Genomic DNA, 14,184 nt, shown 5'->3' with positions numbered 1-14,184 from the left:
ACGTTTTACAACACGACGTTTATTTTGTTCATCCAAGTTATTATGTCATTATCATAATGTAACTTAAAGTTTTAGATGGTGAGGAAAGAAAATCCTTCTTAAAGACGGCTGTCACCCTGCAGAATTTCGGAGGAATCCTATATTAACTAGAAACAAAGCACAATATTGATTTAAAGGCCCAATCTGCTGTTGAGAAAGCGTAATTGCAGGAAAATATCACATATTGGTTCCTAATATGCATCCTTTTTTGTTTTTAAAAAGGTGTAGAATTTATTCAAGAAATAAGCCGATTGGTGTGATTGTTATTTTTCGAACTGTCCCATGGTACATAAGACATGAATTGCGTGAATTATATAGAAGTGGATTAGAAAATGAACTAAAAAGCCGCGTCTTTGGTGTTGAAGCACAGCTGCACTTTCTTCCATTTCCGTCAACACGGAAGTGTCAAAACTTTTTTTTTTTCCCGGAACCTTTGGAGGCAGAAGGATTTCTGCTGGCAGAGAGGCGTCGCACGGGGGCTACGATTTGCATCGGCATTTTCCAACCGCCTGATTTGGATCTAAATCAAATGAAATCGAGGTCCAAGCGCCAGCGGTGCGCCGTGGAGAGACGCGTTGATCTGCGGACGTGGTTAGCATTAGCGAGATAATAGTTAGCATTTTCACTGCGTGCTAGCTTTACTCAAAAGGCACGCTTGACAAACGCCGTGACGCACACGTTTCTTCAGCGCTGCTCCGAAAGAGCAACGTTTTGCGATCGAAACGATTAGGTAAGTAGTGTGGTTAGCGATCATCGGTAACCGGAGGTGAGTTTGTTTCCTCCCCCGGTGGCTGCTGGAGAGGCGGGGTCACATCTCTGCCAGCCTGTGGTGCGTTTCTACCCTCATGGAGACACCAGGAGACACATCAGAGCTGCAGTCCCGGCTGTCATCCCTCTCCATCTCTTCGTTTCCGGGAATAACGTCCAAACAGTTCGATAGTCGACCGCCGGACAGGTAGCCTGTTGCTACAGAAAGTGCTGAAGGAGGAGACTCTGTTGTACTTCCTGTATCCTATGAGCCATCTATCCTGTTTTCAGGCTCCAGAGTACGGACCTCTCACAGAGCTGCGCCCCATTCAAAAAACAAGCTGGTATGGAGGACTCCGCGCAGCATGCTCAGGTAGATTGTGTTCACATGTGCAGCAGTCTTCCTTTTCTAAGCTGTAACATCTTGTGTGTGTTTGCGTGTGCGTGCATTTTGAGGGTAATCAAGAGGACCCTCCTGAGCCACTCCATGGGGAGGGAGAAGAGGAGAACAGTGCTGGCAACTGTCAGCTCGATGTTGACAAGAAAGGTGGGGGAGCTGCTGCTCTTGTGATTTTACGCAAAATATCAAGTTTTATTCGAACTACTTCCACGGGGTCGTTTCTTTAAATGTCACGCGTGTGTCATTAACATTTGTGTGACTGATGCAGAGGAAAAAAATAATAATAGATTTTACATACACACAAGCTACACATTAAAAACGAACAATACATTAAAAAAGTGATTTAAAAAAAAAGATGCTGAAATAATAAAAACGGCAACTGCATGAATAAATTAGGGGTGCAATCTTACACTGAGACATGATGCATCCTTTCTCTGTAATCTGTAGTGGTGCACAATGTTGTAAATAATATACCGGTATGCAGTTGTGAAATCTACGTTTAAACATTTAATGGTAATGATAAATCTCGGAATATGAACCAATGCAATTCCAAGCTGTGGAACGTAATGTCGCAGCCCTGCTTTGCATTTGTTGCTCCTGTTAATAGCCCAGAGGCCGCCCCTGAAACCACCGACCACATGGACATCTGCTGCCCTGAATGAGCTGAAGGCAAAGCTCCGAGCGGAGGAGGACAGCGTGGTGACAGTGTACCGAGGCGACATCATGACGGTGCACGTTCCCACCATCCCGGAGGCCAAGAAAATGTGCTGGGAGTTCGCCACGGACGGCTACGACATCGGCTTCGGCATTTATTTCGACTGGAGTCCCGTCACGAGCCGCTCCATCACCGTGCACATCAGTGAGTCCAGCGATGACGAAGATGAAGAGGAGGAGTTGGAAGGTCAGGCAGTTGTTGCATCTTTATTTTTTTTTTTTTATTTTAACATTTTGATACATTAGCCTCTAGCTTTGATGTCAGAGAGGTGTTGACATTTGCGGGTTTTCTGCTCCTCTGTCACAGGGCCCGTCACCAACGGAGACATAGAGAAGGGCTCCAAGACGCAGACCAACTCCAACCTGTCTGAAATCTTAGCTGTCTACCGCCAGGACAGCCACTTATCTGTAAACGGGGGGAGCCATGAGTTTCCAGGTGAAGGCACTTACCTCCTCAAGTTTGATAACTCTTACTCCCTGTGGCGAAACAAAACGCTTTACTACAGAGTTTATTACAGTGCCTGACATCATCGCACTTAAAAACTATGAACTATTTTTGATTCCATTAAAAAAAAAAGTTATAATATAAAAATTGAAATACAGGCATATCTATTTTTACTATTATCTACTTGTGTCGCTGGGTTTTATTTGCATAAGTGGTGACGTTTTGCAGCATTTACAGCAGTGTCTTGCCTTTGTGTGACGTTCCAGTGTGTATGCGTGTGTATGTGTGTGTCCACAGTGATCAGGGAACACCTGCACGGTCAATCCTGGTGCTTAATCAGCAGTTTTGTGAATTTGCTTTTCCAAGTCAGTCGTTTTGTTGTTGTCACATGTTCGTGTCCCTCTGATTTAGACTTATTTGGGTGAATCGCAGGCTGAATAATGATCCAAACCCTGTCTACCGTCAGTAGTGTGTTTTTGAAAGACCTCAGATGAATGTACTAAAGCAGCAGTTTTCCAACGTCTGCTTTTTATGACCCAAATAAAAGTCTGCCCTTATCACATAAAGCTCTTATTATGTAATAAAGATTCAATATTTACATTTGCCTCACCACTCATCTCATTTAATTTGCTGTTTTGAAGGAAGAAAGCCGTAACATTTCATCTGAATGTAGGTTGTGCACGGCTCTGTCACAGTAAAGGTCAGTGTGTTCGTTTTTTTAAAGTCCTCAGCATGTTGTAGCTTTATTCCACTCTGTTCTGTCCTTTGAGTCATTTTTAGTTCCCTTTTATTTAAACGGCGCCAAGAGCACAGACGATGTCAGACATGTAGAAAATTCCAGAAAATTTGTTTCCTAAAATTTGTATTCAACAATAAAGAGATGATCTATCCATCTTTGTGTTTAGTGTGATGACATCATCTATATGGGCACAATGAGCATACAAAAGCAGCTATATTCCCAGTGTGATATTTTGTGGATGATTTCCAAGCTGTGGGGTCCCCTGTTGAGGGAATCTGTCAGCTCCTGCTGAGGCAACATCATTTCACAGCTCACCCAAGATTAGAATGCAGATGATCCCTCGTGCTTCCATTAAATTGAGGCACAAGAGGATTGATGATTGTGAAACAGAGGCGATGATGAAACAGGGTTTATTTTCAGCTCTCCCCAGAGGCAAGTTACTCCCAAGTCAGCGTCTCTATTCTGTAGTGTTTAATGGGTCTCTCAAATATAATCAGTAATTACATGTTAACAAAGTGGTTTTACTGCCATGAAGTACTGTTTTAATTCAAATGACAAGTGCATCAATATTTGGTTCTATTTTAAAGTGTAAGAACACAACAGTCTTGAAATTTTTATTGCTTGGCCAACAGTGCATTGCTATATGTTTTTCTTCCCATTGCATCAAAAGAGCTAGTGTGCTTATAATATCCCCAACTTGGCGCTGCAAATATTAAAAATGTTCCATTCACAACAATTATTTGGGCGGATATAATATATTAAGTTAGCACGACCACGCCTTGGCGAACGTTGAGCAATTAGCCCCCTCTGCCGTTACCAATTGGAATTACAAAGAAAAACATTTTTCGCGAAAAATGTCATTGGTTTTGTGTCACACTTCTACTGTAGACTAATGAGCAAAAAAAACCAACTTTTTTTTTTTTTTTTACAAAAAAGATGCTATTATCTCTTTTCGTCTTTTCTTTAAAATCCGATCAATATATAATTGGTACCTGGCCGAGGTGCAGCAGGTGTTTAATGACGTCGCACTTCCGCTAATTAATAAATTGCGTCGCTTTCCAACGTGCGCGAGAGTCATTAGCCAATCACAGGCGATTGAGCCTGCAGCTGAGCTCCTCGCGCCGTTCTCGTGGTTCATGACCAGAAGACAACATGGGGAAGTGGAGCTTTTACCTGCTCTGGTCCCTGCGCGAGGCCCCGCGTCAGTTCATCAGGTAGAAACTCTGATTCGAAAGTGGCCTTTTCTTCAACGCCACGGCTCAAACGTGTCTCATCCGCAGCAAGTCCAACCGAAAGTGTTTCCAAGCCCACGTTCCTCTTCCACTTCCCAAGCAGCTGGTCGTCTTTGGTCTTGGAGAATGGAAAAGCGGCGACGCCACAATATCGGTGGACGTGGTGGTCGGTGCAGAACTTCCGGCCCAAAGAATAGGGACTCTGTCAACACATGACAGGTATGTTGAGGTATTTATATTCAAGCAGCAAAAATCTTCCATTCAAGGTGCTTGATGACCCCAGGTGCCTGATCTGGGAGGGAGACTGGAGCGGAGATGTGCTCACAGTGGCAGCAGAGAGAGGCCGGAAAGGGTTTTATGGGAAGATTGTGCTCACAGTGTGCGGTGAGGTGGGTCTCGGGTGATCAGTAGATCATCTCACCAGATCATAGAGAGCTTATTGGATATTTTCCTGACCCAGGACACAGCCGGCGTCTTCGACAGCATTCGTCAGGTTCAAAAGAAATGTTTGTTCCCAGACCCGCACAACTCCACCGATCTGTTTTGCACGCTCGACCAAAGTGGCGTGAATGAAAGGGTGAGATCACATAATTGGGTTTTTCAAATTTCTGATCAGCAAAAAGTGCACTCTTGCTACCCTGCGTTACAGATAACTGCTGACTCCTCCCACCTGGAGGATAGTGTTTGCTGTGGTGAGATCCAAGTGAACAAAATTGACACCAGTGAATCAACAATGAGAGATAAGCCCCCAGTTTGGCCAACAGTAAGACTGGTGTTGATTAATCGCTTTATTTTGGCTAATATTTGCATTGATGGGATGACGTACCTTTTTTTTCCCCTGTGATCTCGAGGAAAAGACACCCAGACGGACTGTTATCAGCCGGGGACGCCTGACCTGGAGCTCTGAGGACATGGACAGTCTCGGTGAGGACCTGGACCGGGCTTCAACCCCCAAGAAAAGGAGGCTGTCCAGGATGAACAGCCAAGAAGAAATGACGGCGCAGATAAAGAGCGACAACCGGGAAGGTCGGAAAAAAGATTAATTTTCACCTCTCGTGGTAGGACGGGGGTGGGAGGGGAGGTTCTGATGGACTACGTCATTAGTTTCAGTGTGTCCATCGAAGCGCTGGAGCCACACGATGTGTTTGAGTGACCCCGACACGGCCGTGCTCATCGGAGGGGAGACGATGGATCAGAACTACTGCAAAGACTCCCTGTGGAAGCTCGAGTTAGGTCGGTGGGCTTGATTGAAGTATGTGGCCCATACAATGTTTATTGATCATTACCCACGCCCGCCTGCTCGCTGGCAGCCGATGAGGAGCCAATGACTGGAGAGCTGTAAAGCAGCACAACGCTGAACAAACAGTCCATGTTTCCCTTTTATGACCTGCTCTCAGACAGTGACTTCTGGTTCCCCATGAACTCCTCCGCCTCTGGACCCGTGCCGCCCTGCGCTCGAGGGCACTCCGCCACCTTTGACCCGGACTCTAAATCCGTCTTTGTTTACGGAGGCCTGAGGGAGGCTCAGCGCTACAGCGAGCTCTACATCCTCGACACTCTGACGTGGAACTGGAAGATTGTCACTGTGGGTTTGCCGCAAGCTTGAATGTCATGTTTAACGACTCGAAACGAAAAAAAGGATGCTGTGCTTGTGTTTCAGGCTAAGGGGAATGTTCCGAAATTGGCGTATCATTCTGCAACCTTTTACAAGAAAGAGCTTTTCGTCTTTGGTGGTGTGCACCCGAGCAGCAGCTCTGGGGAGAAGTTGTGCAGCAGTGCTCTGTACATCTATAACCCAGAGTTCCAGCTCTGGTACAAGCCCATCGTAGAGGGGGACAAACCTCTGCCTCGCTTCGGGTCCGTTTTTGTTCCGAAATGACAGACTCGATCCAAATTTTGCTTGTCCTCAACACCAACTGTCTTTGTGCTCCAGGCATTCGGCCACGCTGATGTCGGATAAGTTGGTAATATTTGGAGGGCGTACGACGGCTACCTACCTCAACGACCTCCACATTCTGGACCTGGGTAAAAAAATTCTGTGGTTGCATAAGGGAGTGCTGAGCAGATTTTAGACCCGATACTTTTTTCCTTATTTGGGAAGGATTCATGGAGTACGCGGCTGCCAAATGTGGAAACATGCCTCCGCTGCCTCGAGGGTGAGTACAGGGCTGGAGTCACCCTGAGGGTATCGCAGCGGAGTGTCCTGAGGACAGAATAACCCGTTTTGTTTTGTGTCCCTGAGCAGGTTTCATGCAGCGGCGCCCGTTTCAGGCAACAGGATTTTAGTCTGCGGTGGTTGCAGTGCGATCGGAGCCCTGCAGGACGTACAAATCATCAACATCGGTGAGCTTGTTGGCGAAAACAGCTTGGATATCGCCTGTTGTGAACATGAAATCCTTCGCCCCCCCCCCCCCCCACCCCTTTTTCAGACACCAACACGTGGAGCTCGATGTCCTCTCCTCTGCTCTGCTCCAGGCCTCGTGCAGGGCACAGCATGATAAATCTAAGCAGCTCCGCTTCAAAACACACCGAGAAGTCTAAGCAGAGAGCAAATGGCAGCGTGTGCTGCACACTGCTGCTGTTTGGTGGGTCGGACTGCTGCGGCACCTTCTACAATGACACACTCAAATGCATCCTGGAGATCCCCGACGACAAGTGAAGGCACCGCCGGGAAGGAAATCCAAACTGGGCACTTGCTTTTATGCTCTCTCAGACTGTCAGTAAAAGTTGTAAAGTTTTAAATCTGTAACTGCATAGTTGCTCCCCACAGGCTGACAACAGAGGCTCGATTTGCATCACAAATCCAAATTTTCATATTTTACACATTACGCGCTTGCGTCCGCATTTATTATGTATATGAGGGGTTAACGCAGGATTTGAAAAATGAATAAAGTCAAATTGCTCTCAAACGTTTCACTCCTTTTTGGAAAATCTCGCTGAAACTGGTTTTCACTGGTTTTATTAACGCTGCAGACGGGCGAGCGGTTCTAACCACGCAGCTCTTCAGGCGTGTCCGGTTGGCAGGACGGGTGGCTCACTCTAAAGGCTTCGATCTCACGTAGGGTTTGATTCAACCGTTTGATGGTGGGATACTTCTCCAGGTCCACTTTGAACCTAGATGAGAAGACAGATCATGGCTGTAGAGGGGAAAAAGCCTTGTCTTTTGTTGGCAATTGCTTATTAATGTAATTAATAAATTTAAAAACCTCTCTGCATTGTAGACCTGTGGGACCAGGCAGATGTCTGCCATGGAGATCTGAGGGAAACAGTGTCAGATGTGTTTATGTATCATCCTTTTGAGAAATGGTGCTTCTACACGGAACGCTCACCTCGTCATCCACACAGTACGTCCCTGATGTTTCCTTCAGAATAGGCTCCAGAGCTGGAGGAGAAAGGTGAGAAAGTGTCACATATCAGCTGCTCTGAGAGGAGGTGGAAGAAACCCGCCCACCTCGGAAGCCGCGATCGATGAAATGCTGGGCCCACTGCATCTTTTCCGCTCCCATCTTCTGAATCACGTACAAATTCTGAAATGTGGGGGGACCAACACTGACTCGTGATCCAGCCTGGTCGACCGTTTGGGATGCTCAGTGCTCACCTGCAGCGGCTGAATTCCTGAGGCAATGAGGTCACTTATCATCCGAACCTGAGCGCGTTTCTTTGGGTCTGCTGGGAGAAGACGAGGTCCCGGACGCGTCTCGTCGATGTACTGGATCACTGCCAACTGTGCAGGGATGAAACATTTTACCAAATATTCCAGGATCTCACAAAAGCTGAAGCTTAGAAAGACTAATGTCTATGGACTCACTGACTGAGACAGAGTGATGCCATCGATTTCTACTGCAGGCACCTGTTGCATAGGGTTTAATGTCTTGTACTGCTCTGTCAGCTAAAATATAAAAAACATACAAAAGATTCAGTTATGATGATGCCAATGAGAATACGCATGATGTAATAGAGTAGCGTAGGGAGGCATTAGAAGGTCACTGTACCTGCAGACCTCCATCTTTGATTAGATTAACTGGAACCTGGTCAAATTCAACACCTTTAAGAGCAAAGGCTGCCACACACCAATTGGTTATTGCCTTGTTACACTAAAAAAGGTCAGTCAAGTGGTGTGACTTTACTTACCGATCCGAACTCTCCAGGAGCAGGAGCTTCTGAAGTATCCATGAAGAACAGGCTTTGTAGATTAAAACACAAAGGAAATTCAATCAATCTATTTTGAAGCACAGGTTTTCCATTAAAATCGAAATCATGCTGACTGTGTCACCTTGGTTTGGGATGCCATTGCTGAATTGGTTCAATTTTCCTTCAACAAGACTACAATAACTTCAAGTGTGCATGGAGATTAAACATCAGCACGCAGCAGCCAATGGCAGGTTCCCCCACCGCCCCTCCTACCTACTCTTTGATCCATGACTAAGCAACATCTGGACTCCAGTTTACATATCGTTAGCAAACATTCAACGCTGTTGATGTGCTTTACCTTGGCGAGTTGAACAAGGGACAAGTGCATTGCGGTGACCACTTTATTGCTTTGACTTTCCCGCTGGCCCTCGCAGATGTTTTCACGCAACTCATGCAAACGCACGCTCGAAACTTGAATGAACCACTATCATTACGACTTTAATGCTTTCGTATTTTGCCAGGCGTTTCGGTTCACCGAGCGATGACTTCCGGGTTTCGTAATCTTCCACCAATAGACGCAAGCCTCTCCAGCCGTATTGTCCAATGATTAACCGACAAGGCCGGTCTATGCGGCCATACGACCAATAGAAAGCCCATAATTCCTGTCAGTACCGCCCCGAACGAAAGAATGGAACGAATCCGGCAGTGGCCTGTTCTTGGTGGCTGAATCTGCAGAACAGTTCAGATTCATTCGACCTCCAGGAATTCTAATTTCCACCATGGCTGCAACAGTGTTAAGATCAGTTTTAAAGACAAAGGTATGGAAATATTTTACATTTTGAACCTCTCTTGTATGTAATGATGCATTGACACTTGACATCTTGGACTCTACACACTATTATGTGCTGCAGGCTTGTGCACTGGCCTGTTTCAACTCTTCGTACCTGAACCAGGACACCGATGATATAATCAGCACAGTTTTATGTTTTCACATTCGCTTTCCTAATTAGGTTCTTAGCAAAAACTTTTGGTTCAAGAAATGTATCAAAAGTACATGTAAACTAAACCTGCACTAACTGCAGTTATAGTCTCTAAGCAGTGCAAAAGTAGCCAGTATATACTTTTTAATGGCTTTACATTCTTTACTGTTCATTTCTTAGGTCCCCTTGAGAGTTGGGCGCATGTGTTACTCCTCCTCTGTGGTGAGTTGTATAATTACCAGTTAATAATAACACTGTGTAAACATGTTAATGCACACTTGTGATCTTTCTCCTCACAGCCCACCACCAAGCTGTTTATTGATGGGAAGTTTATTGAGTCTAAGACTTCAGAATGGCTTGATATTCATAATCCCGTAAGCATTTCTATTTCCTGCCTTAAAAATCCACTTATCTTTTCATGCAAAGTGGCAATAGTCCTGTTTTCCAGGGGGATCACAAGAAAAATGGCAATTCACTTTTGACATTAAATTGTATTAATGATTATGCAAAAACCAAATCTCAGATACTCTTTTGTTTTTGCCCCTGCAGTCTACAAATGAAGTGATCTACCGCGTCCCCAAAGCCACGCAGGAGGAGATGTTGGCTGCTGTGGACTCGTGTTCAAGAGCCTATCGCTCCTGGTCAGAGACGTCCATCTTGGCTCGGCAGCAGCTCTTCCTGCGGTATCAACAGCTCATCAAAGATAACATTGTAAGGCAAAGGTTCAGAAAGTGCAACTGTTCCACTTCAGTGATGAAAGAGAAACTCTTGATTCACCTCATTAACCTGTTAAATCACCTCTGTCTCTCTCACACTCCCGCTGTTGACGTGGCCCAATGAAAGACTCACTTTGGGAATCTTGTTACAGAAAGAACTGGCCAAGTCCATCACATACGAACAGGGAAAGACCCTTGCAGATGCGGAGGGGGACGTTTTCAGAGGATTGCGTAAGTTTATGCAGAGCTAGTCAAGAAAGTGGTAAATGTTCTCAGGGTTGTGGAGCCATTTGCTTTGTGGCTGCAACAATAGTTAATGAATTATGCCAGAGCAAAGGACAGATTCCTTTAAGATCGCCACTAGTTAGTGGTTTTTGTTTTTATGTTCTCGGAAACCAAGGAGAGATTTAGGACACATAATAAGCAGTTTATCAATTTCAGCAATATATAAAAAAAGCTAATTAAATCAAGCTTTTTCCTATCTTTTCCAGAGGTCGTTGAGCACGCCTGCAGCATCACCTCCCTGATGCTCGGCGAAACCCTGCCCTCTATCACCAAAGACATGGACACCTACACCTACCGCCTGCCTCTAGGTGTATGCGCAGGCATCGCCCCCTTCAACTTCCCCGCCATGATCCCTCTCTGGATGTTCCCCATGGCTATGGTGTGTGGCAACACCTACCTGCTGAAGCCTTCAGAGCGAGTGCCCACCTGTGCCATGCTGCTCGCCAAGATGCTGCAGGATGCCGGCGCACCGGACGGAACACTAAACATCATCCATGGCCAACATGCTGGTAAGATGTGAAGCCTTGGAAAGGCAGCCCTTGTGAGTCAGAGAGCAGTCTTTATATTGTGGTATTGGTACGTGTGAATTAGCAGTCTTTATACTCGCCTATTAATCTTTTCTGTCACAGCTGTGAACTTCATCTGTGACCATCCAGCCATCAAGGCCATCAGCTTTGTTGGTTCAAATCAAGCTGGCGAGTATATTTATGAGAGAGGCTCTAGAAATGGAAAGAGAGTCCAGTCCAACATGGTGAGTATCGAGCAGCGGGTGGCGGTACTTACTATAAATGTCCAGCAGGTGGCAGCATTCCCCAACAGATTCTTGAAGCTGTTTGCGTCGCACTGTTGGCTGAGCAACTCGGACTAGTGTTTAAAATTGTTTTTTAAAGAGATGGGTTGCTAATATGTAGATACTTTACCTAAAATGTGAATATAAATTAATTAGCATATAAAAGCAATGAGGGTGTTTGTTTGGCTTTGTAGACTTATATCAAGGTTAAATGTCTACCGGTAATATTGTAGGGTAATCTACTAGATTACTTCAATAGTGTACAAAAATGCATTTAGTCGAGGTCCTGAACACACATGTCGGTTAGCAGGCACTTTATTTTATGTGACTGTGGTCAGGTCACCAGTAGACGTTTGATGTGAAACGCTTCAGTGTTGACAGAATGGCACAGTAACCTAGTTTTTTGGGAGCTTTAAAAAGAAAAAAAATCATTGGAAAATGTTGAATTCCCAGCACTGAAAGCTGTTCTTGTCCAAAACAATTAAGGCCACTCGCCTTAATGTGAGATATTTTAAAACAGAGATCCATTTTTAAAAAAAACTTCATAATTGAGAAGTTCAACTGTATTTATTTGGACGTCGTAGATTTACACTTTAATCATTTAGCAGACGCTTTTGTCCAAATAGGGTTAGTGACATATGTTTGATTCATCTTATGGTTAATCGTAAGTCTAAAACAAGTTTACTGGACAAAAGTGCCCTCTGCTGTTTTGACTTTATCCGGACATTATCACTTTTTACGAATCAGCTGTGAAGTGGAGATAAAACAGCAAAGAGCTAACCACATCTCTTACTCACCAGGGAGCCAAGAACCATGGTGTGGTAATGCCGGATGCCAACAAGGAGAACACTCTAAACCAGCTTGTGGGCGCGGCGTTCGGGGCAGCAGGACAGCGCTGCATGGCTCTGTCCACAGCCATTCTGGTGGGCGAGGCGAGGAGCTGGTTGCCGGAACTGGTGGAGCGAGCCAAGGCTCTGCGAGTGAACGCAGGTGCCGCGCCCAGTCACTCCACCCTTCACCCCTCTTTCCCTCTCTCTTGAGCCCCCTGTGGCCTTTCGGACCGGTCCTGTCAGGGCCACCCACACCGACCTAACCACACCTTTTGCCCTGTTGTAACTACACAGCGAGGGCTTGTTGAGTGAGCCATGCTGCAAATTTGTGGCCAGATCTGCGGCACAGACCTAAATAGTGATTTAGAGGATCAAATCCTTTTAAAAAGAAGGTTAATTTCAAGTAAAATTGAGATTGATTGGTTGCTGTGACAAGGATCTGTATAAGTAGACAGGAAACCCAAAGGTATCCATTTTTGAGGGAGTGTCCCGGGAGGAGGGGGGGCTGGCCCCAACATTTGGATGTCAGTTCACATTAAGCCAGCGCTATAGTATGTAACCATATAGTTGGCTTTTTTTTGGACCCTGTTAGGAGACCAGCCTGGGGCAGATGTTGGGCCTCTGATCTCACCACAAGCCAAGGAGAGAGTTTGCAGTCTGATCCAGAGCGGCGTGGACCAGGGCGCAAAGCTTCTGCTGGACGGCCGGAACGTCAAAGTCAAAGGTTACGAGAGCGGCTACTTTGTGGGTCCCACCATCCTCGGCAACGTGACGGTGCGTGTCTCCAGACGTGTGTACCCCAAAAATATCCCCCTGAGCACCGCTGCATGTCAATGTTTGTGCTCTGGCAGCCTGACATGAAGTGCTACACCGAAGAGATCTTCGGGCCTGTGCTGGTGGTTCTGGAGGCGGACACCCTGGATGATGCCATCTGTATGGTCAACAGGAACCCCTACGGCAACGGCACAGCCATCTTCACCACCAACGGCGCCACGGCGCGCAAATACACTCACGAGGTGGACGTGGGCCAGGTGAGCGGTGCGAAAACAGTGAGACGTTCTCGAAAACCGTCGCACGCGTTAAATATACGATGATTTTCCTTCTCAAGTAAAGCCCTGTTTGCCATCACCTAAAATAAACACGCTCCCCCTCCCCTCCTCTGGTCAAGGCTAGAATAGTCACAGCAAATATGTGTGCATGTAAAGTGGAAATAGGGGGAAATGGAAGCTGGGGGGAGGTTTAAAATACGCTCAAACGGGATTCCTGCAGACCCGGCGATGTTAAAACATAAATACAGCCAGCGTTTTAACCTGTTTGTTTGCCTGTGGAGCCTGAGTTATGTCCTGTGTTTGCTGTTCACATGTTAGGGAATGCGGTGTGGGCCATGTGCTGTTCTCCTCTCCAAACCTCGACGCAACAAACGGCTATTTTTCCTTTTTTCCTTCCCAGAACATTCAGCAAAAGGCCTCTGTGTGTCCAAACATATTCATGCATATAAAACAGACTGTGCCATGCCAGCATGCAGTGCCTTCATAAAACATGATTTTTTTTAGCTTTTCTTCCCTTTCATAAGACAATTCTTTGCTTTATAAACTAAAATGTAAGATGCTTTATTTGGTGCTGTCATGTAAGCTAGTTTTTTTTTAAATGGCAGCTCTCATCCTAGCAATTTACTATTCTGGAAGATTGTTTTTGAAGCCCATGAAACTAAAGAGGCAAAAATTGTTATTTTGCAGGTTGGCGTGAACGTTCCCATCCCTGTCCCACTGCCTATGTTCTCCTTCACGGGATCAAGAGGATCCTTCAGAGGAGACACAAACTTCTATGGAAAACAAGTGGGACATTTTACTCAATTTATTAAAATCTTCGCGGAGGCCTTCCTTTTCTTATGTCTGCTTTTGTTCCTCCCCAGGGCATCCAGTTCTACACCCAGATTAAAACTGTCACCTCCCAGTGGAAAGCTGAAGACGCCACATTGAAGAGCCCTGCGGTCACCATGCCAACTATGGGACGCTGAATAACTTCGGCCCATCTCCATCCACCCTTTGTCTCCACATAGAGCAAAATTCACAACCACTCTCTGTAAATAATAGAATGTATAAGAAACACGTGTGCAGATGGTCTGTGACTCATATC

General features: G+C 45.8%; 4 protein-coding genes across 10 annotated transcripts; 3 read left to right on the top strand and 1 right to left on the bottom strand.

Annotated features, from left to right (window-relative positions):
• The first annotated feature begins 449 nt into the window (after positions 1 to 449).
• tmed8 (transmembrane p24 trafficking protein 8) lies at positions 450 to 3,237 on the top strand. The gene is made up of 5 exons (XM_057059230.1): positions 450 to 994; positions 1,078 to 1,159; positions 1,243 to 1,333; positions 1,794 to 2,087; positions 2,208 to 3,237. The coding sequence occupies exons 1-5, from the start codon at positions 885 to 887 to the stop codon at positions 2,423 to 2,425; spliced, it is 795 nt and encodes a 264-aa protein (XP_056915210.1). The 5' UTR covers positions 450 to 884; the 3' UTR covers positions 2,426 to 3,237.
• Positions 3,238 to 4,138: 901 nt separating this feature from the next.
• On the top strand, positions 4,139 to 7,225 carry zgc:163014 (uncharacterized protein LOC100038766 homolog). Its single transcript, XM_057059212.1, has 13 exons — positions 4,139 to 4,298; positions 4,365 to 4,535; positions 4,600 to 4,705; positions 4,777 to 4,893; positions 4,966 to 5,079; positions 5,168 to 5,342; positions 5,421 to 5,549; positions 5,714 to 5,901; positions 5,977 to 6,173; positions 6,250 to 6,341; positions 6,418 to 6,472; positions 6,562 to 6,659; positions 6,746 to 7,225. Exons 1-13 carry the CDS (start codon positions 4,237 to 4,239, stop codon positions 6,973 to 6,975), a joined length of 1,734 nt encoding a protein of 577 aa, XP_056915192.1. The 5' UTR covers positions 4,139 to 4,236; the 3' UTR covers positions 6,976 to 7,225.
• Positions 7,226 to 7,259: 34 nt separating this feature from the next.
• Positions 7,260 to 9,027, bottom strand: gstz1 (glutathione S-transferase zeta 1). 7 transcript variants are annotated; one of them, XM_057059235.1, is made up of 10 exons: positions 8,806 to 8,927; positions 8,590 to 8,628; positions 8,448 to 8,499; positions 8,309 to 8,376; positions 8,125 to 8,205; positions 7,915 to 8,040; positions 7,768 to 7,843; positions 7,646 to 7,698; positions 7,523 to 7,572; positions 7,260 to 7,430 (listed from the first exon to the last, which is right to left on the bottom strand). In XM_057059235.1, exons 2-10 carry the CDS (start codon positions 8,605 to 8,607, stop codon positions 7,304 to 7,306), a joined length of 651 nt encoding a protein of 216 aa, XP_056915215.1. In that variant the 5' UTR covers positions 8,608 to 8,628; positions 8,806 to 8,927; the 3' UTR covers positions 7,260 to 7,303. The 7 variants fall into 7 exon arrangements, with proteins under 7 accessions (XP_056915215.1, XP_056915211.1, XP_056915212.1 ...); XM_057059231.1 differs by lacking the exon at positions 8,309 to 8,376 and having other exon boundaries at positions 8,806 to 9,027; XM_057059232.1 differs by lacking the exon at positions 8,590 to 8,628 and having other exon boundaries at positions 8,806 to 9,002.
• A 94-nt stretch (positions 9,028 to 9,121) lies between these two features.
• Positions 9,122 to 14,169, top strand: aldh6a1 (aldehyde dehydrogenase 6 family, member A1). The gene is made up of 12 exons (XM_057059213.1): positions 9,122 to 9,265; positions 9,608 to 9,649; positions 9,727 to 9,801; positions 9,977 to 10,138; positions 10,296 to 10,374; positions 10,635 to 10,937; positions 11,058 to 11,179; positions 12,019 to 12,208; positions 12,641 to 12,822; positions 12,900 to 13,079; positions 13,785 to 13,883; positions 13,961 to 14,169. Exons 1-12 carry the CDS (start codon positions 9,227 to 9,229, stop codon positions 14,063 to 14,065), a joined length of 1,578 nt encoding a protein of 525 aa, XP_056915193.1. The 5' UTR covers positions 9,122 to 9,226; the 3' UTR covers positions 14,066 to 14,169.
• The last annotated feature ends 15 nt before the right edge of the window (positions 14,170 to 14,184 follow it).

Source organism: Takifugu flavidus, chromosome 16 (genome assembly GCF_003711565.1).
Source record: "Takifugu flavidus isolate HTHZ2018 chromosome 16, ASM371156v2, whole genome shotgun sequence".
NCBI classification, from domain to species: Eukaryota; Metazoa; Chordata; class Actinopteri; order Tetraodontiformes; family Tetraodontidae; genus Takifugu; species Takifugu flavidus.
This window is presented reverse-complemented; position numbering and strand designations above follow the sequence as displayed.

Bases quoted from the DNA above. Each gene is read 5' to 3' on its own strand.
- tmed8 (XM_057059230.1), top strand. From the start codon at position 885: ATGGAGACACCAGGAGACACATCAGAGCTGCAGTCCCGGCTGTCATCC. The intron at 995-1,077 runs GTAGCCTGTTGC...TCCTGTTTTCAG, and splicing joins GATAGTCGACCGCCGGACAG to GCTCCAGAGTACGGACCTCT. The intron at 1,160-1,242 runs GTAGATTGTGTT...GTGCATTTTGAG, and splicing joins ACTCCGCGCAGCATGCTCAG to GGTAATCAAGAGGACCCTCC.
- zgc:163014 (XM_057059212.1), top strand. From the start codon at position 4,237: ATGGGGAAGTGGAGCTTTTACCTGCTCTGGTCCCTGCGCGAGGCCCCG. The intron at 5,550-5,713 runs GTCGGTGGGCTT...ACCTGCTCTCAG, and splicing joins CCTGTGGAAGCTCGAGTTAG to ACAGTGACTTCTGGTTCCCC. The intron at 6,174-6,249 runs GTCCGTTTTTGT...TTTGTGCTCCAG, and splicing joins AAACCTCTGCCTCGCTTCGG to GCATTCGGCCACGCTGATGT.
- gstz1 (XM_057059231.1), bottom strand. From the start codon at position 8,900: ATGAGTTGCGTGAAAACATCTGCGAGGGCCAGCGGGAAAGTCAAAGCA. The intron at 8,041-8,124 runs GTGAGTCCATAG...ATCCCTGCACAG, and splicing joins GCATCACTCTGTCTCAGTCA to TTGGCAGTGATCCAGTACAT. The intron at 7,573-7,645 runs GTGAGCGTTCCG...TGTTTCCCTCAG, and splicing joins CGTACTGTGTGGATGACGAG to ATCTCCATGGCAGACATCTG.
- aldh6a1 (XM_057059213.1), top strand. From the start codon at position 9,227: ATGGCTGCAACAGTGTTAAGATCAGTTTTAAAGACAAAG. The intron at 9,266-9,607 runs GTATGGAAATAT...TTCATTTCTTAG, and splicing joins GATCAGTTTTAAAGACAAAG to GTCCCCTTGAGAGTTGGGCG. The intron at 13,080-13,784 runs GTGAGCGGTGCG...GTTATTTTGCAG, and splicing joins ACGAGGTGGACGTGGGCCAG to GTTGGCGTGAACGTTCCCAT.